The following is a 24,840-nucleotide window of genomic DNA, read 5'->3' as shown; positions in this document are numbered from 1 at the left end:
GGCGGTGCTGCCCGGCCGGTGCTGCCCGGCCCGCTCTGTGCCCGGCTGTGTCCCGGGCCCTGTCCCCAGCCATGATCTGTGCCCCTGCCCGGTACCTGGTGTTCTTTCAGTACTTTGGCACCAGGTACAGGTACGTGCCCCGCTGTCCCCGAGCCGCGAGCGGAGCAGCGCTGGGGGGGATGGGAGAGAGCAGGGCTTGGGGCTAGAGCTTGGAGAGGGCAGAGCTGGGAATGGCAGAATTTGGAGAGAGCAGGGCTTGGGGCTAGAGCTTGGAGAGGGCAGAGCTGGGAATGGCAGAATTTGGAGAGAGCAGGGCTTGGGAGAGCAGAGCTTGGGGAGGAATGGATGAGAACAGTGTTTGGGGAGAGCAGAACTGGGGAGAGCAGAGTTTGGGATAGCAGAATTAGGGAGAGCAGAGTTTGGGATAGCGGAATTAGGGAGAGCAGAGTTTGGGATAGCGGAATTAGGGAGAGCAGAGTTTGGGATAGCAGAATTAGGGAGAGCAGAGTTTGGGATAGCAGAATTAGGGAGAGCAGAGTTTGGGATAGCAGAATTAGGGAGAGCAGAGTTTGGGATAGCAGAATTAGGGAGAGCAGAGTTTGGGATAGCAGAATTAGGGAGAGCAGAGTTTGGGCAGGGCGGAGTTTGGGAAGGAATGGATGAGAACAGTGCTTGGGGAGGGATGGGTGAGAACAGTGCTTGGGGAGAGCAGAATTTGGGATGACAGAGTTTGGGGAGGGCAGAGTTTGATGAGGGATGGGTGAGAACAATGTCAGGTGAGAGATGAATCCCTTGCTGAGCAGGTGAGAGCAGGCAGCGAGCTGGACCTTGCTGGGCACAGGAGTGTGAGGGAAGGGATGGTTCGGGCAGGACAGGCATAAAATCAGCAAGGAAAAAAGGCAGGAACGGGCAGAGAAGAAGGGAGATCTCTCTCAGGCTGGGGACAGGAGGGCAGAGCACGGTGCTGGCTGTGGGGAAGGTGGTTTGTGGTGCCCCAGAGATGCAGGGAAGCGATCCCTGGGCTGTGCTCTCTGCGGGATGCCCGAGGCTGCATTTCCCCAGCCCTTGCCAACATCCCACGTGCAGATTTGTGCCCGTTCCCATTTCCAGGTGTGTGGGAGAACTTGGGCAGCCCCAGCTGATGGAACTGTGCCCATCTTGAGGATGTCACAGCACAACCCCAGCCTGTGCCAAACCCCACAGTTCATGCACTGGGTCACTGTGGGGTCTGACCTAAATCCCTCTGAGTAGTTTGGATTTAGCGCCAGGATGTTTCTCAGCCCTTCAGCAGCTTGTGTGGACAGCAGTGATGCCTGTGGCAGAGCAGGAAGCTCATCACAAACAGTTTTTGTGGCCTTTTAGTAAATTTATGACTTTCACATGTCCTGGCCTGCAACTGGCAATCAACTCCTGGCTCTAAAATAGTTTTCTCTCAAACAAATTTAATTTATCTGCCTTATTCTCCTGTCAAGCTCTTTCTCAAAGGCCAGTCCAGAGAGGAACATTTGAAGGATTATTTTATTTCCAACATCCCTTCTTGAAAATAACCACTTTTAATTTTAATAATTTTAATTTTAATAAGTTTAATAACCAATAAGGCACTTTTCCCATCCATTCCTCAGTGTTTGGTCCCTGCAAGTTCTGTGGGAAGATCCAGGAAGTCCTGGATTTGTTGGTGGGTTCTGTCAAATCTCTGAATGTTGACACATATCAATAAATCGTGTTTGTTTTGCTCTGCAGTGGGGTTATGGAGACCAGGAGTGATCAGGCCCTGGTTGGAGTCCAGAATTATTTGGAGGTAGGTCCTTGCTAGTCCTGTTGTCATGGAAATGAAGCTTTTAGGGTCACATTGTTCAGCTCCAGAAATTACCAGGGGTAAATATTGAGACAGACACTCAATGAAACTGGCAGAGTGCTAAACACTGTCAAGTTCAAAACAAAATACTTAAAGTGATGCCATTACACAGATTCTGCCCATAAAAAGTTGTGAACCCTTCAATGAGATTATATTGAGCCCAGAACTGACTCTGAGAGCTCCTGCTGGGGTGCTGGCCCACCTGAGCTTTGTTAGGACCTGTGGCTTTGCCTCCCCTTGTCCTTAAAACTGCCTCAGTTCTGCTTTGTGTCCAATTCCTTGATGGATTCCGCAGCTGGATGCTGTCTGCTCCCAGGAGAGGAGTCTGCCCCTGACAGAGGTTTTCGGAACAAAGCACAGCAGGATGTCCATTGTTCTGTGCTGCTTCCATTGTTTTTGGAGTTCTATGATGCCAGGGGAAAAAAAAAAAGTTATGCTCCTGTTATCCCTGCACTGCTCCCAGGGATTCCCTTGGACCTGGGAATGGTTTGAGGATGCCAGGTGCTATTTGGGCTGGCAGTGAGTGTGAACAGGAGTGTAAAAACCCCATTTTTACACCCGGGAGTAAAAAGTGGAAAATGGGTCATAATCCAATTGTGAATTAAAACTGTGAATTAATTAAAGGCTGCTGTTGAGCTGCTGAGTCTGCTGCAGGGCAGGAATCAAAAGTAAACTGAATTGCTTCTCTTGTCTTGGAAGCATCATGGAGTTCAAAATGAAGCTTGTGCCTGTTGGGAAGATAAGAGGTTGTTGAGCTGATTTCTGCAGGTCAGAGCACACCCGCACATTAATTTTGTCACTGAGCTCCCATTTGTGGTCAGTCTGTCTGACCCAAAACACCAACTGCAGCACTTTGGGACGCTCTGCTGTGCGCTGGCTGCAGCCCTGGTGGTGTGAAGGACAGAGCTGTCCAGGGCAGCCTCGGTGACCCACCCCAGTGACATGGCCAGCACATCCCCACAGGGCTGAGAATTAATTCCTGCTACAAACACTCCAAAGGAAAGTACAAGGAATTACAGCTGGAATCAGAGTTCTCAGGGTGTATTCATGTGGCTTCTTGCCCAAGACTGTGGCAGAGAAAGTGTAAATACTGTGCAGAGCCTGAAAGAAGAACCCAAAAGGGTTTTCTACCCCGTTTATCTCATCCTCTGAGCCATGCAGGGCCCCAGGCTCTGGACTTGGGGTGAGCCCAGCAGTTGTTCTGCATTATCCCAGTGATGTCTGTGCAGGCAGATGGGTAGGGTGGGTGATGAGAGGAGGAAAGAAGAGGAGAAAAAGACAAACACAAACTTATTTGGTGTTGCCTTTTCCCAGTATCAGCACTTTGCAGGCCAGCTCAGTGCTTTCATGTGGTGGTATTGATGCTGGGCACTGCTGTGTCTATTGGAACCACGTGGGGAGCCTTAAAGCAGCTTTAATAGAAAACTTCTGGGGCCTGCAGGAATTTCTCTTCCTTCCTCCTTTTCTCTGCAGCCTCGAACTTCACTGCTTTCCCCAAAGCCAGGAAGGCAACAGAAGGGAAGGGCAAAATTAAAGCTGTAATGAGATCCTTATTATGTTCTGAGGATGTTCAGCCATTTGTTTGCAGTTCCAGGCAAGCAAATAACCTGGGAGGTGCAGACTTGGTGTTTCAGCATCTGTCTCGTGGAAATGGGAATGGGCTGGTTGGTTTTGTGCTGAGGGAGAGTTGCTGAACAGCTCTGTTTGTCACCCTGTGTCACTGCAAAGCTTTTTTAGCTTTTCAGTCCTTGGTGCTGCTCTGTGAAAGAGCCCTGGGACTGTCCAGAGGAAATGGAGCCTTCTTTTAGTCCAGAGATACTTACAGGAGCTTTTCATCTCTCTTTGAGGGGGGTGAGCTTTGCTGGCAACACTTTATTTCTCTGAGACAAGTCTTGGAGCACTGGGAATCCCAGCTTGGGCCCAAAGCAAGTTCCAGGCCTTGCTTCCCCTGACGAGGTTGGAGCTCTGTGATTTGGCTCGCTCCAGTTCTTTGTGGAAACTTTTAACATCCAGGGCTTCAGGCTCTGTCTCAATTCTTAGAAAAGTCTCTGCTGTAAAGGAAGATCTCACCTTTTGCTGTTACTTGTGGTGAAAAAACACCTGCTTGGGATTTACAGAGTTCCCTTCCCTCTCAGGCCAGCCTGGAACCATCTTCCATTTCCCAATTTGCTGGGAAACTCTGCCCAAACTCATCTTCCCCTCACAAAACCCTGTTTTGGCCAGCAGCCTTGAGCTAAGGGCTGATATTGTTCCTCATGAAGGGAAAAGGGAGCAGGAGAGAAGAGAAAGGAGAAACACCAGCTCCTTACTATGCAAGGCAGCTCTGGTACAGCCTCCTTCCCCACAGCCTTTAAAAAAAGAGCAAGAAATTCAAACAAAGAGAACTGTCATCTTCGGCCTCTGTTTTGATAATAATTCCAGTGATGTCAGAGATTGCTGTGGAAACCTTCTCTTCTAACAAAATCCACATTCTCAGCGTATCCTTCCTGGCATTCACTTCCATTTTATCTATCCAACTGAAAATGAGCTGGATTTTTAATTAGTTTCAGCTGATATAGCACCCAGTGAGTCAGGGAGGCTGTGATGACTTGCAACCAGAAGCTTGCATGTTATTAATTATTATAACACTGTAATTAATAAATTGTGCAGCTCCCTGGCAGGGCATTGCAGCCCCTGTGCCTGAAGCTGTTCCAAAGGATGAAACCATGACCGATGCAGCTTCTGGGGAAGAGAAATTTGTTTTTCCAAAACATTCTCAATGCCTGTAAAGGTTGATGGAAAATCTGGAGGATATTTTTTTATTATTATTTTTTATTCAGGCTTCAGGAGGAGAAGTGGATGAACTTTTGCTCCCCTGCCGTGGGTGATGTTCATCAGTGGGCCTGTTCTTCCTCCTGCCCCTCCAGCATGAGAGGAAAACTAAGCTGGGAGCAATAAAAGCAATCTGGAATGTGGATCCATATCATTCTGGCAGCCAGCAGTGGAAATTCCAGCGTAATTCAAGCTATGGAAGTGCTCAGTGAATGAAGCCTGTTAGCAGGACAGAGCAGCTAAACACAATTAATGCTTTCCCCTCATCCCTGGCATGCCTGAGGGATAAACTTGCACTCTGGGATGCTGCTGGCTGCTCCAGGAACGTGGCCGTGTGGAAAAAATCAGGATGAATGCAGATGGGTGAGATGTGAGAGGCCTCCAGCAGGTGCCAAAGCCAAGATTTCAGTGTTTATAGCACCTGCTAAAGGAAAAAAAATGATGTTTCCTGTGGCTTAAAGGAGGGAGGAGAGATCTGTGAACTCTTAGCACACGCAGGACAGCCCAGCTCCTTTATTCCTTTCTCTTCTTCATTTCTTTTTAGCTGGGTGAAATGCTGAACTCCTGCTTCAGTTTCCCCCTGGGAGCCCACAGATGATCCCAAACAGGATGGGGATCTGGATTTACAGCACTGAAGCCTTTGGAGATCCTCAGATGAAAGCCCTGCCTGTTTTAGGGGCTTGTTTTTGCTGCTAGGGCAGGAAAAACTGGTCCCTATCCAAGCAATTCCTGCATGTAAATAATGCACCTTTTTTGAAATTCAGGGTGGGAGATATTAAGAGATTAAAGTGCACAGGAATGAGAGGAGGAAACCTTCAGTGCTCAAAGGACTTTGGATATTCAGATAGGAGATATTTGCAAAGGTGAAGGGGTTATTTCATAGCTGCCTGCAAAGAGAAGTTCAGCACTTTAGAAACTCTCAGGAGATTATATCCCATCCAAAAGAAGTGAAATATTAAAATTCAAGCTGGAGGCAGCAGTTGGTAGAATATTATCAGGGTATTTTTGGGTGCCTGTTGTGCTGGAGGAAAAATCCACAAAGTTTTGAGCTCCACAAAGTGAGATTTACTTGTGCCATTGATGGTCACATTCCTCCTTTGGATGCTCAGAAAGGTGGGGAAATTCTGATGGAGAATGGCAGCTGTGAAAATCCCATTTGTGGAAAGAAAATCCCCAGTCCTGAACCTTTGTGGATTTTCTGGCTGAGCTGAACAGGGGAAATAACCATATTTACTTGAGCCTCTGCTCCTCTTTTCCTGTCCACTTTGGTTTCCAGTGGAGAAATGCGGTGTTCTGATGATCCAGCTTGGTTCCTGATTATCCACATGGAGTTGGGATGCACTGAGGGATCCAAAGCAGTGCTGCACCCAAGCCTGGAGCCAAAAAAAAGAGGATGTTTTCTATGTTCTCTCTCGCTGTCTCACTCAACTCTTGTTTCCACTGGCTGCTTTTTGTCTGCTGAGGAAAGAGGGGGAGAAAAGGGTGGAGAGAGGGAAGGAGGAGCCTGCAAAACCCAAACATCTCTGGAGAAACTTTGCTCTTAAAAATCAGCTCCTGCTCTCAGACAAATTGCTGAGGCACAAGCCAAGGCCTGCTGCAGGAAACGATTTCATTCCTCTCTGCTTGAGGGTGATAAATAAAGGTTTTTTCACTGTTAATTGTAACCACATGTGAACTCCAAATGGAAGGATTAGGAAGGGAAAAATCAGTTTGGTTCTATTTCCCAGGCCTCTCCTTGCAGTTTGGTTACATCTTTCTCTGCCTCCCTGTGCGTTTTCATGGAACATTTCAGAGAGCCCAGAACCCTGACAGCTCCAAAAGGAGTCTGGAAGGTATTTGTGAGTCAGCAATTCAAACTTTATTTACTCTTGTACCAAATTAAAATGCAATAAAAACTGCTGGGTTCAGTGCTCGGGAGTGGGGATGGGAAGGAGAAGGAAATTTTGAGTCATTCCTCTGGTTTTCTGCCTTCTTTTGTGGTTTTTCACCCTTTCAGATGTTTCACTTATTCCCTGTAGTAATTTTCACTGGATTTTCTGTCTGAGGGCCTGGGGTTTGGGTTGAAATGTGCTGAAATGGGTGATCCTCTGTGTATTTTCCCCCTCTCCCAATGACACAAAGCAGAGGGTAAAGAGATGAATATTTTTGCACTTGGTTTTGTGCACTTAAGGAAGTTCATGTGACACAAAGCAGAGGATAGTGAGATGAGTAGTTAGTTTTGACTTTATTTTGTGCACCTAGGGAAGCTCTCATGGCATTTTGGATGCTCTGTGTGAGTTGATTTCAGGGCAGAAGCTGAGAAACCACTGATTTTAGGAGAAATTCCCCCAAACAGCCTCTTCTCCATCACTTCTTTTCAACCCACAGTAACTCCAAACTCCTCTGGGAGCAACACAGAGGTGTGGTTGGCCAGGAGGAGGATGTTTTTGCTGAGTTTTCCCCTTCTGTTGGTTCCAGGAGGCAGCACAGAAGCTGAGGCCCAGCGCTCCCATCAAGTTCCACATCTCCAGCCGGACGGACACCGGTGTCCACGCGCTGGCCAACGCTGCCCACCTGGACATCCAGAGGGCTCCAGGCAAGGCAGCTTTCACTGGCAAGCAGCTTGTCCAGGGGCTCAACTACCACCTCAGGCCTGAGCCCATCCGGTGAGTTGGTGGAGAGGCAAAAATCCTTTCTTTTGGCTTTTTTGGGGGAAGGAGAAGATGCAGAAGTGATGTCTTCATGCACAAGATGTATTTTCCCCTAAAAAAGAGGAGCTGTGGCAGTTTGGTGCTGCCACGCAAGGGCTGGATCCTCAGAATTGCCATGAATGTGTCAGCTCTCAGTTATTGCTCCTTGGAGAATTTATTTATGCATCAAACCTAGGAAATGATCATGAAATCAGCAGTTTCTGCCTCAGTTACAGAAATAATCACCACACCTCATGAAAGTTTCAAAAGATGGGCAGAATTTCACGTTCTTTGCTTTTCTTCCCAAGGTCTCTGTCAGCTGTCACTTTGTGTGTCCTTCCCCACAGGTTCATTTTTATGGTTCAAGTGTAGATGGAGTAAAAAAATTGGGATTTTGGGGCTAAAAGCCAAATCTGGGCTGTTGTGGGAACAGCAGCACGACTGAGAAGTCCACTCCCTGCTTTATTTCCTAATCTCTCCTTTGTGAAACAAGGCCTGGACTAAAGGCTGACAGAGCCAGGCCTGGGATTTGGAGCCTGACATCAGCCTTGCATCTCCTCTTGGCTTTGCCAGTGAGGATTCCACTTCTCCAGAGCTTGAGGAACCTCAAATCCAGTTCTGAACGGGCAGGGGCTCCAGCAATTTGGGGTCTGAGGGAGGGAGGGGTGGATGGAGGTGTTGCTCTGTGCCAGGAATGAGGAATTCCCTGCCCAGTTGACTCCAGACCTTCTCCTGACCCTGTAGGAATCAGGGATGGGCTGCAGGGATCAGCCCTTCCTGGGTGATGCAAGCAGCAGGATCAGCTGCAGGGACTCTCACATCCAGTGGCTCCAGGGGACAAATTCCTGGTGGCCAGGAGTGTGGTGAGGCACTGCTGGCCTGGCATTTGTTGCTGTGGGAGGGATGCTGTGACTGGGATCCCATGCAGGAATTGCTCTGCAGCTCTCCTGGCCTCGGGATGGGCTTTCCCAGTGTTTTCCTGCAGCATTTCTGCAGTGGTGCTTTGCATTTATTGAAATGCGGTTTTGTCTGGGGGATCTGCAGTGCAGCAGCTGCGTTCCCTTAGCTCCAGGCAAGCCAGCAGAGGCTGGAGGGGAAGAGGAAGTGAAATCCCTGGAATGTCAGCTCAGGAAGGCTCTGGGAGAGCCTCACATCTGCAGGCACAAAGTTCCTGCCTGTCGGTTATCTTGTTTTACCTGCCCTCTTTCCCAGTGTTTGCAGTTCCTTTGGCAGTCCCCAGATGGTTCTGGGGACATCATGAGGCCACCCTGGCTTTTCCCTTTGATCCTGACAATCCCTGGCTGTCCATGTCAGCTCAGGTGCTGCTGCAGGACACATTTGCAGAGTTGGTGGGTCTTAAAGCAAAGTGGGTAACTGTAAGAAAAGCCAGCTCTGATTTCCCTGCTTTTCCAACAGAGCCCAGGGACAGGGCAGGCCCTGCATCCCAATCCTGAGATGGGATATGAGCAGGATAACAGAGGATTGACAGCTTGGCACTTCCAAATCCAGTTTCTCTTCAAGCAGCAGTTCAATTCCCCTGCAGTGAGAGGCCACAGAGCAAATTCCCTCTCTCAAGCTGTGAGTTCCTGTATCTTGACAGATTTCATTTTCCCTGACATGGGTGGAAAGACTCTAAAGCAGCTGCTGTGGGATGGGGCTGGAGGCAATTTTTTTTCCACAATTAAAAAAATTAAATCTTCACAAATAGAATTTGTGCAGGGTTTTTTGGGTTGTTCATTTTGCTCAGACTGAAAACCAGGTCAGGATCTGGAAGTTCAAACCCTTTTCTGGATGTTGTAGCAGTCACAGAGGACATGGAGTTGGGTCAGAGTTCTGGTTTCCTTCCTTAAGAACAGTTTAGGAGCTGATTTTACAGCTAGAGGGTTCCACTGTAGTGATCAATTTGTTATGTTACCAACCACTGAATCTCAGTCCTTCTTCCCTGAATTTAGGCCTGGAATTAAGTTGTACTTTCAAGTTTTAGTGGAATAAGCTGTCCTAGGGAGCTAAAAGTGCTGATGGGTCATCAGACAGATCCACAGTCACAGCCAGGTTTGGGATAGTAGCACTGACCAATCCAAGAACAGCCAGATTTGCTGCTGGAGGAAGCTCTGAGCCAGAGAGCATCTCCAGAATGAGCCAGGAGTGGGATCTCAGTGGGGAAAGTTCTGTTTCTCTCTGAGGCCTTCCAGGTACCTTTGAGGGAGCAATATGATGAACTGAGCAGAGCTGTGTTCTATCAGCTTTTCCTTCTCCCCAAGGCTGAGCCTTCCCAAAATTGCTTCATCTGCTTCCCATTAAGTAGAGGGTGACAGGCCTGAGCCTGCACGTCCTCAGCCCTCATCCCTCCCTCTGGAAAAATCCCTGTGCCAGGAGGAGGAATTCTCTGCTCATGCTGAAAACTCCAAACTTTGATGTGGTTGCAAGCAGGGGCTGAAGGAGAGAGGGATCTTTGTGAGAACACATTGTTGTGGATGGAGCTTGGAAGGGAAACAGAATTCCAGGCTGGCTGAGTAAAAACCCTCTTTATGGTCACTGCTCTGTCTCTTCAACTTAAAAACACATTTGAAAGGATCCCATCCCCCAAAAATCAGAGAGTGTTTCAGAGTTGGAGTCATTTTAGGAGGACTCTGCTGTCCTTGCAGTGGGACTGGCAGTGTAGGAGTCTCACACCTCCTGTTTCTGGTTTTGTAACCACACAGTAAAAGTTGTCTGAGTGACAAGGCAGAGCTGGGATTCCTCCCACCTCCTGCAAATTGGCTTTTAGGTGCTGTTGTCTGTGGAGAGAGCAGGATGATTTTTTGTCTCATACATTGCCATTTCTAGTTAAATGTCTTTGGGCTTTTTTTTCCCCTTTGATCTCAAAATCCTTGCTCTGTTGGAATGGTAAAAAATACCACAGTTCTTTATTTACCATCATTCACCCACTTTTAAAAATGGAATCTCAGCAAGGTCTGAAATGCAGCTGCTGAAGAAAAATCTGGAAAACCATTCCTCGCTAAAAGAAACAATTGCAACAGGAAAAGCTGCCTGCACTGAGGAATTATGTGAGCAGAAATAGGCTCCTCTGAAAGAATCTTTCTGAGAGGAGGGTTATTTAATAAAAACCACACAAGTGTTAACAGAAGAAGCTTGAGACAGACTGTGTGCTTGTGGAGACATGCAGACAGAGGGAAATAAATGTAATAATTTTATCATTGTGTTTAGAGGAGGCTGGAGGTCCTGGCTTCAAATCCCACTGCAGGCCTGGAGGATGGAGTTTGCATTTCTCCTGATGGTTTATAGCAGTGGAGCAATTCCTGGGCTTGTTTTTGCAAATCTTTGTGGCTCAGCTTTCATTTCTCCCACTGTGGTTTGAGCCAGGGTAGGGCTGTGAGCCAGAGGCACTTGAGCTGGCAAAAATCCCCAGAGCACCAACCTTCTTTAAAGTAAATAAAGACATTTGTGGTCCCAAATCTGTCCTGGTTTTTTGATTGTCCTGGCTCCTTTCTCCTCACTAAATTCCAAAGGCAGGAAGGCAAAACAGCAGGAGAAAAACTCCCTTCTAAGGAGAGGTCTCTAAAGCAGCACCTGCAGGGGTTGTGGCTCTAGACAGGGACTCCCTGCTAGATTTTTTCTGCAGGATGGAGAGCAGCAGAACTTTGAGATAAGGCAGAGTCACATGAGAACACTCTGGGAGAGTGCAGGAACTCAGGGAAGCTCCATTTCCTTCCTAGACAGGGAGAATTTTGTCTGGCAGCCTCTGTGCTCTCCTTTCTGGCTCCCAGGCTGTGTGTGGTGGTGGTTTTTGCTTTGGTGAAACAGGGAACTTTCTCCCTGCTGCTGTAGAAGAAAACAGGGAAGCTGAGCTGCCTGGGAAGCTCGGGGTCAGGGAGATGAGTGGATGTGCAGGGAATGGCTTTTGGGGCTGTCCCTGTGAAGCATAAATTTTGAAAAATTTAAGATATTAGAACAGCTAAGGCCTTAATTAAAACTAGTATTTGTTAAATCTAATAAAAAAACTAATCCTTGTTAAATTTAATAGAGAGGCACTACTAGAATTAGGAGCTAATCATTAGCCAATAACTAATTGTTTTTATAACCTTATGTTTGTTCAGATGGGCTTGTAATGAGAAACGTAAAATCTTGTAAGGAACTTCAAGAACATTAGACAATTGCAAACCAGAAACCAACTGGAAACATGAAACTAGGAACATGGCCAGGGATTCATTTGTCACTTTGGATTGAAAAGGTAGAAAGGTCAGAATGAGGAAGAGCCATATCCCTTCCTCCCTCCCATGACCCCTACTCATAAAAAGACCACCGACCCATTTTGAAGGACAAACTACACATGCTTGATTGCTTTTTTTCTAATTAGCATAAGAAGCAGAGAGTGGGTGGTAACTGGGTTATGAATATGTATTTGTATTCAATATCTCAATAAATACAAAGCCTATATTCACCTGTACTCAGGGCTGTATGAATTAAGGGGTGGCCCTGCCCATCAGTACTGCCAATAAACACACACTCTGTGACCCCAATCGGTTAAAGAGTCTTTGTCCATCATAGCTGGATACTGATACTCGATCATATCCGTATTTTGGTAAATCACCTGTGGGATGAGAGGGCTCTGCTGGACTCACTCACACCCCACATCACTGATGTTGGGGTTCACCTCGACTTTTCTGGCCGCACAAAGCCCTGGAGGTGCTGAGGGGAGGTGACAGGGAAGTGACCTCCTTTAAACCATCTCCATGTGCTGTAGGAGCTCCCTTGGTGTGTGAGCAGAGGGGGCTGCTCCTGGGAATTCTTCCCTCTCTGTTTGGGATCTGTGAAAGCAGGAGGGGAAATTGTCCCCAGGTGTTGTATCGCCCTCAGGAGAGATGTTTCCTCAGGGACTGTGGTGACAGGACGAGGGGGAATGGCTTCAAACTTCCAAAGAGTGGCTTTAGATGGGATCCTGGGAAGGAATCCTTCGATGTGAGGATGGCAAGGCCCTGGGATGGAATTCCCAGAGAAGCTGTGGCTGCCCGTGAATCTCTGGAAGTGTCCAAAGCCAGCTTGGAACACCCTGGGATGGTGGAAGGTCCTTGCTCATGGCAGGGGTGGAATGATGATCTTCAATGTCCCTTTAATGTCCTTTCGCCCAAACATTCCACACTTCTGTGATATCCCATCAATCCTACGTGTGGTTTCTCCCACTGCACATTCCAGCTCCCATCCATGCGGTGACGATGGAAAAGCTTTGGAATTTGTGTCCCTGTCACCTGTCCCCTCTGTCCCACAGCATCCTCAGTGCCCAGAGAGTGCCCAGTACCTTCCACGCCCGTTTCTGTGCCCTCTCCAGGACCTACCTGTACCGGCTGCTGCTGGGCTGTGCCCACTACTCCCAAATCCCAGTGTTCGAGCAGGATCTCTGCTGGGCTCCTGCAGGAGGGTGAGTCCATCTCCCTGGGGAGACACCTCAGCCAGGAAAATTAGGGATTCAGTGCTGTGGGGAGGGGCTGGTGGGGGAAAAAGGGCAGGATCAGGGGGGATTTTCTGGCTCTGCAGAAGTCCCTGACAGGAGGGGACAGCCCCAGGTTGGGCTCTGGGACAGGGAGCAGGGCCAGGATAAGAGGGAATGGCCTCAAGCTGTCCTAGCAGAGGTTTAAGCTGGACATCAGGAGGAATTTCCCCATGGAAGGGCTGTTAAACATGGGAATTGCTGTCCAGGGAGGTTTGGAGTGCCCATCCCTGGAGGTGTCCCAGGAATCCTCGGAGCTCTGGGCTGGGGACAAGGTGGGGATTGGTCACAGGCTGGACTCTGATCCTGGAGGGATTTTCCAGCCTCAGCAATCCTGGGATTCCACATCAGGCTTTGTGGGGATAATTCCCACTTGTAAGACCTCATTGCCCGTTCCTATTGACAAGATTTCAAGGAGGAAATTCCTGGAGTTCCATTCCCTGAGAGCTCCCAGCTCCAAGCTCTTTCTGTCTCACCTGTGCTAGGCACGGCTGGCTCTGCTGAAACCCTGAATCCGGGGTTTTGTGTCCCTGCCTGTGGGAGGGATGACCATTTTCCTTGAGTTTCCTTTCCTTCCTTCCTTTTGCCCATCCCTATGTGCTGCAGAAATGAAATGAGAATTTTAGGTGTGACACACCTAAAATGGGGGAGAAAACAGAATTCCTTTATCATTCATTTCCCCCAAAATCTCCTCTGTAAAATCTCCTCTGCTATGCCCTGAGTGCTTTGTGTCCTTGAAAAAGGAGAGCCAATGGCTCTGAATACAAAAAACAAAGCAGGGTATCTGAATATTTACTTTTTTTTCTTACAGTAACCACCCAGACACAACAGCTCAGGCTTTTTTCTGCAAGGAAAGCAGAACAAACCCAGTACCATTAAAAAAATCTGATTTTAGGGCTTGATGAACAGCCGGTAAGGAAAAAAAAAGAAAAAGCAAACCAACCCCCAAAATTAATTTATTGTCCTTTTAATTTATGCTGTACTGATATAAATATTTTCTAGGCATTATAAAAAGTTGTGGTCAGTCCATCACCACTATTGGGATAACAACTGTGGGTCATGGAAAAAAATCATCATTTCAGCTGCCTGAGAAGAGGAATGAAGATGACAAGGCCTTACTTTAAAGTGCTGACTTTCTTTTCTGTGGGCTGTGGAAGGGGGAGAAAAAATATGAAATGGCAGAAATTAAATAAACATGAAATGTCCACAGTGTGTCTTAATTTCAGGCTTTAGGAAGCAGCATTTGAGTCCAGACACCACAAAATTCACATTAACCTCCTGTAGGTGTCTGAATTTCCAGTTAGGAACCATCAGTGTGGAGGGATTAGGAGTCTGTTATTCAGGGTATTTTTCCTGAACAATCCAGTTTATTTTTCCTGTTAAAAAAAAAATGGAATGATGCTGGGAAATCTCATCTTGTTTTTCTTCAGAAACATTTTGATTTCTGGTCAAACCTAAAAACCTTAAGCCAGGACTCAGGTGTACCTGCTGAGGCTTCTCTTAGGAGGAGAAGTTTGCAAAACTACACTAAAAATCAGCAAATACATCAGTAAACCTGCCTGAATTCCTTTGCTGAACTCTATTTTGAGCAGAGCTAAATATTTCAAATGAAGAAATCTGAAGATTTGGCCGCAGTTTCATCTCTCACTCATCCCATTCCTGCTTCTTCCTGTTTCCACCTTTTTGGCTGCTGCAAATCTAAAGATTGGAAAAGCACCACAGGCTTTGATATTTTGGGTTTTTTCTTACCTGGCAGCACCTTTTTGATGCACTGCAGAGCATTTTGCTTCTCTTGGCAGCCAGGAATTGGGGCCGAGTTGATGGAGCAGGGCTGTTCTGGGCAGCACAAGGGGATAAAAGTTTGGGAAGAGCCTGGGGCTTTGAATTCCTGCAGAGCTCGGGTCATTTTGGCCTCTGGGTTTGTGGTTTGGGCCATTCTGAGCTGGAAAATGCAATTCAGTGTGGAATTTGTGTGCTGGGTTTGAGCCTGGTGTAATTTCTTGGGGTTTGAGCCTGGCTTAATTTACTGGGGTTTGAGCCCTTCCCAACTTCCTGATCCCACCTTCTCTGTTTGATTCCAGCCCCCTGGACATCCCTGCAATGAGGGAAGCAGCAAAATTCCTGCTGGGAACCCACGACTTCAGCACCTTCCGCTCGCTCAACTCTGAGTCGGCGTTCCAGAGCCCCGTCAGGACCCTGCTCCAGCTGGAAATCCAGCCCTCTCCTGGATTCCTGTCCCACCACTACGAGCACAGGTGACAGCCCAGGTGCTCAGCTTGTTCCTAAAAAGCTGCTTCCAGTGGGGTTTTTTTGGGAATTGATTTCCTGCTTGCCCTGTGCTGAGGGTCCTGCTGAGCGACAGCTCGGACAGGACATTTCTCCTCCTTTTTGTTCCTCAAAATCCTGGGGGAAAAAGATAAGCAGGAATGAGGGCAGGGAAGCTGCCCCAGCTGTTTGAGCATGGAACAGCTGGATGGGACAAGCTGGAGTGTGGAATTTGGCAGGGAGCAGCTCCTGGGAAGTGTTTTTGCACTATTTACACTCCTTCTGGTGCCTAAAATCCACCTCTGCCAAGGGATTGGGGTTTTTCCCCTCTTTGCCTAAAAGTTGGGAATAGAGGAAAAGCCACCCAGCCAAGGCCTGGGCCAGTGCTGCAGATCCCTCCCAGTTCAAACCAGTGACTCTCACTGCCTTCCCAGGGGATGCTGATGAAGGGAAATCAAATATTCCTCAATCGTTACATAAACAAAAAGAGAGTTGAGGATCAGGTTCTTTCAGGGCCAGGTCTTGCAAGTATTGAAATTAAGTGGCTGAATTAAGCAGAAACTGGAGTTTTTTTTCCCAGAAAGATCATGGATATTTATCACCTGAACACAATATTTGTGTTCTCTCTCTCTGTTGTGCCTCAGCTGGAAAACAAACCCATCTCAAACTGCATTTTTGTGCTTTCTAATTGGGGAAACCCCCCCTTTTTTGGGTAGTTTTCCCATGGATCCTCTATTAAATTTGGATATTTGTGAGCTGGAACATCAAGAGCCACACTCCAAAACCTCAGACCTCAAAAGTGGTTTGCAAACACTGCTCCTTTCCCGTTTTGCCATTTTTCAGCTCAAAACTGGAAGGGATTGGGGGAAACACAGAGATCTCTTTGCCCTGAATTCTCCTGGTCTTCCAGGTCCTCCCAGCTCCTTCCATCTTTTCTAATTCCTCTTTTCCTGCTGGTGTTGTTGCCAAAACACAGAGGTAATTCAGGAAATTTGAGGAATTCCAGGTGGGAATGGGCAGTTGGAAAAGTTTCCCATTTCTTGGAGCTAAAAGCTGCTGTTGCCATGGGGAAAGGAGGATGCTCAGTGCCACAGGGGACTGGGAAATTCCTCATCCACAGGAATTTTTTGTCCTTCAGGAAGCGACAGAGCCCTGAGCTCCCCTGGAAATCACCTTGTGGACCTTCAAATCCAGCCTAGTTCACTCATCTGAGATTTAAAAAGCTTTTTGATTCCTCAGTTTTAATGGAAAACAGGGAAATTGCCATTCTTTGCATAATTTGCAGCACAATCCCATCCCACACGAGGCCAGGAGCAGCTCAGAGAGAGGAAGCAACCCTAAAAAAAATGGGAAAAAACCCCACCAAGCTCCTTCCTGCTGGGATATTTTTGGTTTTGGTGACGCATGAAGCCAAACCTGTGTTTTCTAGTGAGTCATTTTTATAATTTATTGATATAAATTCACTTTTAAGGAGTGTTTAGGCTGAAGGGGATGGCTCTGAGGAGCATTAGAATGCTTTGGTAATAACCACAATCATAATTTAAGGGAAAAAATTGTAGGGTTTGGGGCTTTGTGTCACATTTAAATGTTGTGAGGGCTCTTTTATTCCTTTCTTTATTCAGGTTTTTTTAAAATTACAGTGTCCTGGTTCCTTTTAATCTGTAAAAATCTCCCTGTGAGAACATTTGCAGTGATGGGGCTGCAAATAAAACAGCAAATATCCCTCAAATACTTTGATTTTTTTCACTGCAGGAGGAGAATGAATGTTCCTAAAGAGTTGGGGAAAGAGCTCATAAACAGAATTTCTAACTTTTTTTTTTTTTTAGCCTTATTTCTGTCTCAAAGGAGGAATCACAGAAGGATAAACTGCATTTCTGTGTCACATAAAGCAGCTTTTCTTCCCAGTTCTCCCCTTCCTTTCTGAATTGACCACTTGTCTGAGCATGGAAACCATTCCTCCCATCACTCCCAGTTGCTGAGCAACGCTGGAAGTGGAGTGGAGTGTCCCAAAAATGCTTTGGAATGCTCAGGATGTGCCCACTCTGTCACCTGGCATCTTTTATTTACTGCAAGGTGCTGGGTTCTGCTGCCAGCTGGAAAAAAACACAGCTGGAATTTTTTCATCTGTGAGATTGACAGGAAAATCAAGTTTCCCACTTGAAAAAAAAAGGGGGTTGTTCTCATTCAAAGCCTACAGGATTTGTTTCTGTAGGATTTTGACCCTTCTTGTGGAGCTTAATGGATTTTAATACAACAGGGGCAGGAAAATCTGGGATAAAGGAGGTGGATGCAGTTTGGAGAGAGGGGGAATTTGGCCCTTTGGGGAAAAAATGTCTTCTAAGCCAAGCAGGAGATCTGAGTTGAGCCACAGCCTCAGTGTGAGGGGCATTTGATTGGATGGAAGTGATGGAAACTCCTCATTTCCAATTCTCCATCCCAAATTCTCCATTTCCAATTCTCCATCCCAAATTCTCCATCCCCAATTCTCCATTTTCAATTCTCTGTTTCCAATTCCATTTCTAATTCTCCATCCCCAATTCTCCATTCTCAGTTCATTTTCAATTCTCCATCCCCAATTCTCCATCCCCAATTCCCCACCCCCAAATCTCCATCCCAAATCCTCCACCCCAAACTCTGCATTTCTCATTCCAGTTCTCCCTTTCCAATTCCCCATCCCCAATTCACTTCCAGTTCTCCATCCCAAATTCTCCTCCCCAAACTCCCCATTTCCAATTCCCCATCCCCAATCCCCAGTTCTCCATTTTCCCAGCTGGCAGCAGGAGCTGCCAACTTCCACACCAGGGATGTCCAAAATCAGGGGTTTACCCATAAATCTGGGGAAAAGCATCTTGGGGCTGCTCCCTCCACTGCCTTTTCAGTGTCTCTCTTATTGTTCCCTTTATTAACTGGGGAGGGTGGAATTTTGGGATGCAGGCGCTGCTCATTCCTGTGTGGACCTCTCTGATGTGTGACACTCTTTGTCTGTGGGTTTTTAGATATTTAATATAGATATTTAGATATTTAATAGGAATATCAGATTTTTTTTGCATTTTTAGGAAAGAATTGTGTCCCAGCAAAGGAGCTGTCAGGTGTCCCAGGTGCTGTTTCAGCTTAATTGGGGCACTGCAGGTTAATTACTCTCATTCACCTGTGACTTATGTGTTAAAAACCACTTGAAATTTGATTTAAATTATTTTTTTTGCTATTTTTTAGGGGACTGGAGTTCTGGGAGGTGAAGGTCAAGGGCAGAGCCTTCCTTTACCGACAGGTACTGTCTGGAGCTGCTGCAAGACCCAAATTTTAGTGCTGCCACTCTAAAAATGGATTATTTGAGCAATGTTCCAGTTGTTTGACACAGGGACCTGGAATCAGCAGCATGAGGATCTGGGCTCTTCATTCAGTCCATTAAACCCAAAATTTCCTAAACTTGTGCCTAAAACCCTCACAAAATCATGTGAGAGGGTGGGAAAATGGTGTTTGCCACATCTCTGCCCTTGCAGTGGTAAAACTTCTCTTTAATGTTCTTGCTCAGCTCAGTGGATTCAAGCCTAGGAAGAGCTGCCTGGAATTTCACTTCCTGGCTTTTGTTTTGGGGGGGAAAAAAAAAGGCTTTTTTTTTCTGCACAAACTGCAGGAATTCTCCCTCTGCCATGAAACTCCCCTGGATTCTCTTGGAAATAATTCCAAATTATTCCCCTGGGGGTTTGCTGTGCCCTCAGCTCTTCCCAAATTCAGGAATTATTCCCAGCTCTCCTGGCCCTGGAGCAGGGAAGAGGCAGGAGAAGGTTTATTTTTTGGAGGAGAGGGGGTGTTTTGTGGGAGCAGAAAGCAGCTATTTTTTAATTGTTTTGATGTTTTGACAACCCAAATTTGTGGGTTTTTATCCAGTGCCAAGCAAAGCTCTGAAGCTCTGGCAAGGGAGCAAGGGAAGGACAACAAATTTGAGGAGGGCTTGATGGGCAGGGATTTGGTGCCAAGGTAACAAGAAAATAGTGCTTTTAGTATTTTAAATTTTAATAGTAATAATAATAGCTTAATAATATTAATTATTTTAATATTTTAATATTAAATGTTAAAATATTAATATTGTTACAATTATTAGTATCCAAATTTAACCATTTAGAGCTTTAAAAAGGGAAAAATGAGAAGGGAAATTCCAATTAGTGGCACTGCAGAGGGAGCAGAGGTTGCTAATACTCACCTCAGGTGATGCTGGGGCAGGAATGGGGTTTGAGCATCTCAACCTTTTTCCCTTTTTCTCTCCATTCCACACCTGAGCCCCTGATCTCACCTCAACCTGGGAGTTTTTCTTGGAGGAAAAGGGGAAATCACCCCAAAAGCTGAATGTGGGTATTTTTTTGAAACGTGGAGGCACCAAGCCTGTGGGTATTTGGGATGAGAGCCATAAATCTGCTTTTTTCTGGCCAATTCCCTGTGTGGAGGCATCAAAGCCGAAGTGGTGGCATGCAATGACCTCTAGTGAGAGTGGATAAAATAACAAAGCAGGAGGATTTGAGCTGCTTGGAGAGAAGTTCTGGGCACTCCAAGATCCCAGAATTTCCCTCTGGATAAAAACACCTTGGAGTTTTGAACCTTTTTTAAGGGATAAGCACAGCCATGTTGCTCAGTTTGCTTTCGTTTATCCTTTTTTAAAATTATTGAGTCACAAACTCAGCCCAGGGATTCATTCCAGCACTGCAGGCAGGATTTTGGAGAGTTTGGAAAGGCATGAATGGAGGGAATGTTTGTTAAAGTCCAAATGAGGGATGGATGTGGGCACCACACGGAGAGGTGAGGGTGGAGAATTGGGGGTGCAGAATTGGGGATGGGGAATTGGGGATGGAAAATGGGAAATGAATTTGGGATGGAGAACTGAAAATGGAGATTTGGACATGGAGAATTTGGGATGAGAATTGGGGGTAGAGAATTGGAGATGGAGAACTGGGGATGAGAATTGAAATGGAGGATTGGAGGTAGAGAATTTGGGATGAGAATTTGGGACAGAGAATTTGGGATGAGAATTTGGGATGAGAATTGGGGATGAGAATTGGAAATGAATTGAGGATAGAGATTTCGAGGTGGAGAATTTAAGATGGAGAGTTGTGGATGGAGGATCAGAGGTGGAGAATTGGGGACAGAGAATTCAGGGTGGAAAATTAGAAATGGAGAGTTAGAAATGGAGGATTAGGGACAAAGAACCATGTTTGGGGTGCAGGCGGCGTTGGCAGCCCCAAGTCTTGGCCTTCAGGGAGCAGCTCCCGAGGATCCAGGAGGGATTTTTTTTAGCCAGGAGGGATTTTTTTTAGCCAGGAGGATGCTGAGGAGAGCAAGGTGAGCACTGAGTGTGAGCTCTCTGCCCACCCAGCAGCTCCAGAATCTCTGTGCAGGGAGGGTGGGAGGGGAAGCTGCCACAGCAGAGGGAGGGCTGTGAAGCTCTGAAATCTCACATTGCTGCTGGGCTGCCCTTCCTGGGGGAATTTTTTCCCCCTTTTTGGCTTTTCTGAGAGAAAAGCCAAACAAAGCCAAGCTCCAGCACAGCCCCAGGTGAGATCAGCACTGCTGGTGCTTGAGGGGCCTGCAGGGAGCCCAGGAGCTGCCTCAGTGCTGCTGTTTCTGAAACAACCACCCCGAGCTCAGCTCCTCCCCACAGGCGAGGACAGCACTTGCTCCAAGGCACTTCGGTGCAGCTGGAGATGATTTAAAGACTTTTTAAATGTCTTTCGTTTTAGGGAGGGAATAATTAAAGGAAATTGTGTCATTTTTCTGTTTATTTTCCTTTCCCACCAGCTTTGGTCATCTGAAGATGCCCCTGCATGTGGCAGGCAGGCTGAGAATGTCAGCACAGCCCTGCAGTCCCTGCTGGAAGGGGAAAAACAGCTTTTCTTGCAGATTTTGGAGTGGCTGTGGCTGCTGGGGTGGGACTAAGGGGTGAAATGCTCCCTGGAGGAGGTGTTTGATGCCAAAGGCACAGCAGGACTGTGGTGGCAGTCCAGGCTGTGCTTGGGGCACTTCAGACCTAGGGTCAGGGCATTCTTGGCTGACTGAAAGCAGGATTTGCTGCCCGAGGGCAGCTCCCAGAGCGGGTGCTGTGCTTCCCCAGGTGCGGAGGATGGTCGGGGCTCTGGTGGCCGTGGGCCAGGGGAAGTTGGCCCCTCACCACATCAAAGAGCTGCTGGAGGCAAAGGATGCCCGGGCTTTCCCCTCTTACGCCATGGCCCCGGCCTCGGGGCTGTTCCTGAAATCCGTGGAGTACAGCCAGGCAGGTGCGTGAAGGCTTTCGTGGGAATCGGATCCGAGGGAGCGGCAGCACCCCGCAGAGAGCTGGGAGGGACCTTCAGAATCCTCTCCTAAAGATCACAGGAATTTGGGGGACTGTGGAGGTCTTTGCAGCAGCTGATGTGGGAAAATAGTGGATTTTTCCCTCTTCCTTGCAGGTTAATGAGAGAGAATTTCTGTTGTCAGTGACTTTGAATGATGCTTTAAATCCTTGTCCTGTCCCAGGCTGTGTCTAAAACCCAAATCTCCTGTGGGATCTGCAGCTCTCATTTCTGTTCCCTCACTTCTCCCTTGGAATTTAGGAGAGGATTGTGGAGGCTGGAGGGCAGAGCAGAACATCCTTTTGTTTAGATTAATGTAAAAATTATCTTAATTTAGCAGCACCTGCTCCTGGTCCCAGGCCAGGTTGGACAGGGCTTGGAGCAGCCTGGGACAGTGGGAGGTGCCCATGGCAGGTGTGGAATGGGATGAGCTTTTCCCCTACCAAAACCTTTCCATGATGAACAATTGGAGCTTTTTTAGCCTAAAAAAGTGGGACAAATTTGCAGAAATAGCAAATGGAAGCTGGACATCCCTGTCAGGGACAGCAAGAGTTCAAACTGCAAGGACTGAGCTGCCTGTGATGGATCCAGAGCCCAGGAAATGTGGATACAAAGCACTTTTCACCACCCTCAGAGCTTCCCCAGCTCAGCAGACACCCAGCTGGGATGGAAGAAGCCAGAAGGGAAAGGGAAGGAACAAAGAGGAGCAGGAATTCAGCTCTGAGCGTGGCCTGCAAAGGCAGCTGCTGGTTTTGTCCCTCTCCTTCCAGTGGGGAGGGAGCTGGGGGGAAGTGAAGCACATCTCAAGTGCTGTCAGGTGCTTCCAGAGCCAGCTCTTCCTCTAAATCAATGTTTTCTTTCTCTTCTCCCCTCTCAGATCTGGCCACTCCAAGTGCCCCGGCAGAAGAGGAGCTCTGTGGGCTGAGCTGAAAGGACTCTTGTGGCTCTGGGGTGGGAACAGGCCAAGTGGCACAGCCCGGCCTCAATAAAAACCATTGACTGTGGCTGCAGGGGCTGTCTGCCCAGGGGCAAAAGGAGGAACCATTTTGTGCTGCTCTCTTTCTTCTGGCTTCTCTCTGAAGTTCTGCTGCCTGCCTCTGCAGGACGAAGGAGTGGGGCTGGGTGGTTTTGATATTCTGGGGTGTTTTTTCCTCCTGTGGGGTGTGTGGGAGGAAGGCAGGCTGAGAGCAGAGGAGAAAACGCAGCATTTCTTCTCCTCGCCAGCCCTTTGTGAGCTGGCTTTGTTTGATAAGAAAAAGCCTTTGGGAGTGCTCACGTTTTTCCTCTCCCTATCTCCCAGTGGCTTTGACTTCATCCTTCAGCTCCTTGTGGGGTTGTCACTCTCCCAGGGCGTCAGCAGGGAGCAGAGAGCTCAAATTTGTCTTGATTTTATTTTAACCGCTCAGCTCTGCCCGCTTGCCCAGGCAATAAAATAAACATTGGGTGACTTGTGGGGTTTTTCCTCAGGAATGACACCAGAATCTCGGCATGTTTTGGTTAGAAAATGACAGTAAGAATGCCAGGAATACAGGAAAGGTGAAAACATTGAGTTGCAAAGTGAAACCATCCTGCAGTGGAAGCATTTGGGGTGTCTGTGACCTCCAGAACAATCTCCTGTTTGTGAGGGGAAAAACCGCAGAGACAGAGCTGCTCAGAACTCTTGAGGCCCCAGAAATTCCCAGTTTTTGTGCTGGAGGGAGCAGCAGCAATTCCTGACCCCTCTGAGGGCCCCCCTGGATCTGGGATGGGGATTGAGTGAGCAGCCCTGACCGAGGACACTCGGCCCAAATCTGGGGCTGACTGTGGCAGCAATTCCCCCTCACACCTCCCTGCTCAGGGCAGGAGAGGGGACAGGAGGCTCCCGGCTCCCCTGGAGCTCTTTGATCCCGCAGGGAGTAATTCCCAGCACAGATTTGGAGCAGTCTCTTGGTGCTGTCTGGGGCCTGTTTGTGCTCCCTGCTCCAGCCTTGCTGGATCAGTACAGGAAGCTGGGATTTTCCAGCTGTTCCAAACCTTCATTTGTGTGTCCAGCCTGGAATTTTCCTGGCAAATGGGAATGGCAGCATTCCCTGGCTCTCCTGCCTTTGAGGGGAGCTCCAGGCCCAGCGGGGAGTGTTATAGATTTTATTAATTAACAAGAGTCGAAGAAGCCAATCAACAAATTTTATTAATTACAGCAAGCAAAACAAGGAGGCAATGCAGCGCTGGGCGACAGGGGGATCTCCGTCCTGCCAACTGCCGCGCCTACTGGAGTTCCGGTCGGTCCTTTTAAGTCGCTCACGAGCCTATCATTGTGATACTTCCGGAGTACTCTGCGCATGCTTTGAGGCTGTTGCTGGGGCATTTAACTGTCTTGCTTCACTTCTATTTCTCTTGGTTTCTGGAAAGTACCACTTATACAAACATGTTAGTCTTTACAAACGAATCTAACCACATCTTACTTAACGAACACATATATTCTATTACAGTAACCACATCTTATGAACAAACATACTCTATTACAATAACCACATCCTAGTTAATGAACAAACATACTTCATTACAGTTCCCCCTTTTTATCTAGGACAATTCCTTGCTTTGTTCATTAAACCTTTTTAGTTCTTGTCTACTCCATTCTAACTCTTCTTCATCTGGGCCTGGGTTGATGGGTTCATACTTCGCTCGTATTAGCATCAGATGAGCTGCTTCTAGTCTCTTCTTAACAATTGCTATTATTTTATTGAAGATGCAGGGACCAAAAGTTAGTACTAGAACAAGTAAAATAACTGGTCCAGCTATTGTTGACAAGAGGGTGGTAAGCCAGGGAGAATGACTGAACCAGTTGCGATACCAACTCTGGTGAGATTCTCTTTCTCATTCCCTTTGTTCGAGTTGCTTCCTAAGCTCAGCCATAGTGTCTACTGCTACTCCTGCCGAATCCACATATGTACAACATTGTTCCTTCAAGGCTACACATAATCCTCCCTGTTGTATTAACAGAAGGTCTAATCCTCTCCTATTTTGTAGGACTACTTCGGATAAAGACCGTACTGATTTAGTAAGGGCATCAATAGCTTTCTCTATTTTTAGCAAATCTTCATCCACTGATTGTCTCAATGTTTTTAGCCCAGCTCCTTGGGATACTAGAGAGGTTATAGCTGTTCCTGCTCCAACTCCTCCTACTGTTAGCAATACTGCAATCATAAGTGCTGTAAATGGTTCTCTCTTCACTAAATGATGTTTTTCTGTTTCTTGATGGTCTATTACATACTCTTTGGGATGATGTATAATTCGAGGGACAATGATTACCTGTATACAATATTCATATTTTTCATTGAATTCTGTGGTGGATAAGCACGGTGTTAACCCTAGCTTGGAGCATATCCACTTATTATTATTAGCTGGCACTAACCAGTTGGTGACCTCCTTTTTTTGTATTTTTATAGTTTTATTACACAA

At 47.2% G+C, this 24,840-nt stretch overlaps 1 protein-coding gene across 6 annotated transcripts; it reads left to right on the top strand.

Annotated features, from left to right (window-relative positions):
• On the top strand, window positions 1-22,849 carry PUSL1 (pseudouridine synthase like 1). Of its 6 annotated transcripts, none has more exons than XM_088066572.1 (8): window positions 1-130; window positions 1,741-1,798; window positions 7,124-7,311; window positions 12,662-12,751; window positions 14,902-15,075; window positions 18,299-18,353; window positions 21,186-21,348; window positions 22,280-22,849. In XM_088066572.1, the coding sequence occupies exons 1-8, from the start codon at window positions 72-74 to the stop codon at window positions 22,330-22,332; spliced, it is 840 nt and encodes a 279-aa protein (XP_087922698.1). In that variant the 5' UTR covers window positions 1-71; the 3' UTR covers window positions 22,333-22,849. The 6 variants fall into 6 exon arrangements, with proteins under 6 accessions (XP_087922698.1, XP_005530533.1, XP_014114639.1 ...); XM_005530476.3 differs by having other exon boundaries at window positions 12,602-12,751; XM_014259164.2 differs by lacking the exon at window positions 12,662-12,751.
• The last annotated feature ends 1,991 nt before the right edge of the window (window positions 22,850-24,840 follow it).

The sequence above is a fragment of the Pseudopodoces humilis genome, chromosome 24 (assembly GCF_049639895.1).
Source record: "Pseudopodoces humilis isolate 2021_Gansu_Grassland_sample_001 chromosome 24, ASM4963989v1, whole genome shotgun sequence".
NCBI lineage: Eukaryota > Metazoa > Chordata > Aves > Passeriformes > Paridae > Pseudopodoces > Pseudopodoces humilis.
This window is presented reverse-complemented; position numbering and strand designations above follow the sequence as displayed.

Coding starts and splice junctions, on each gene's coding strand:
- PUSL1 (XM_005530476.3), top strand. CDS start 72: ATGATCTGTGCCCCTGCCCGGTACCTGGTGTTCTTTCAGTACTTTGGC. Junction 1,799..7,123: donor GAGTCCAGAATTATTTGGAG/GTAGGTCCTTGC, acceptor TGTTGGTTCCAG/GAGGCAGCACAGAAGCTGAG. Junction 15,076..18,298: donor TCCCACCACTACGAGCACAG/GTGACAGCCCAG, acceptor GCTATTTTTTAG/GGGACTGGAGTTCTGGGAGG.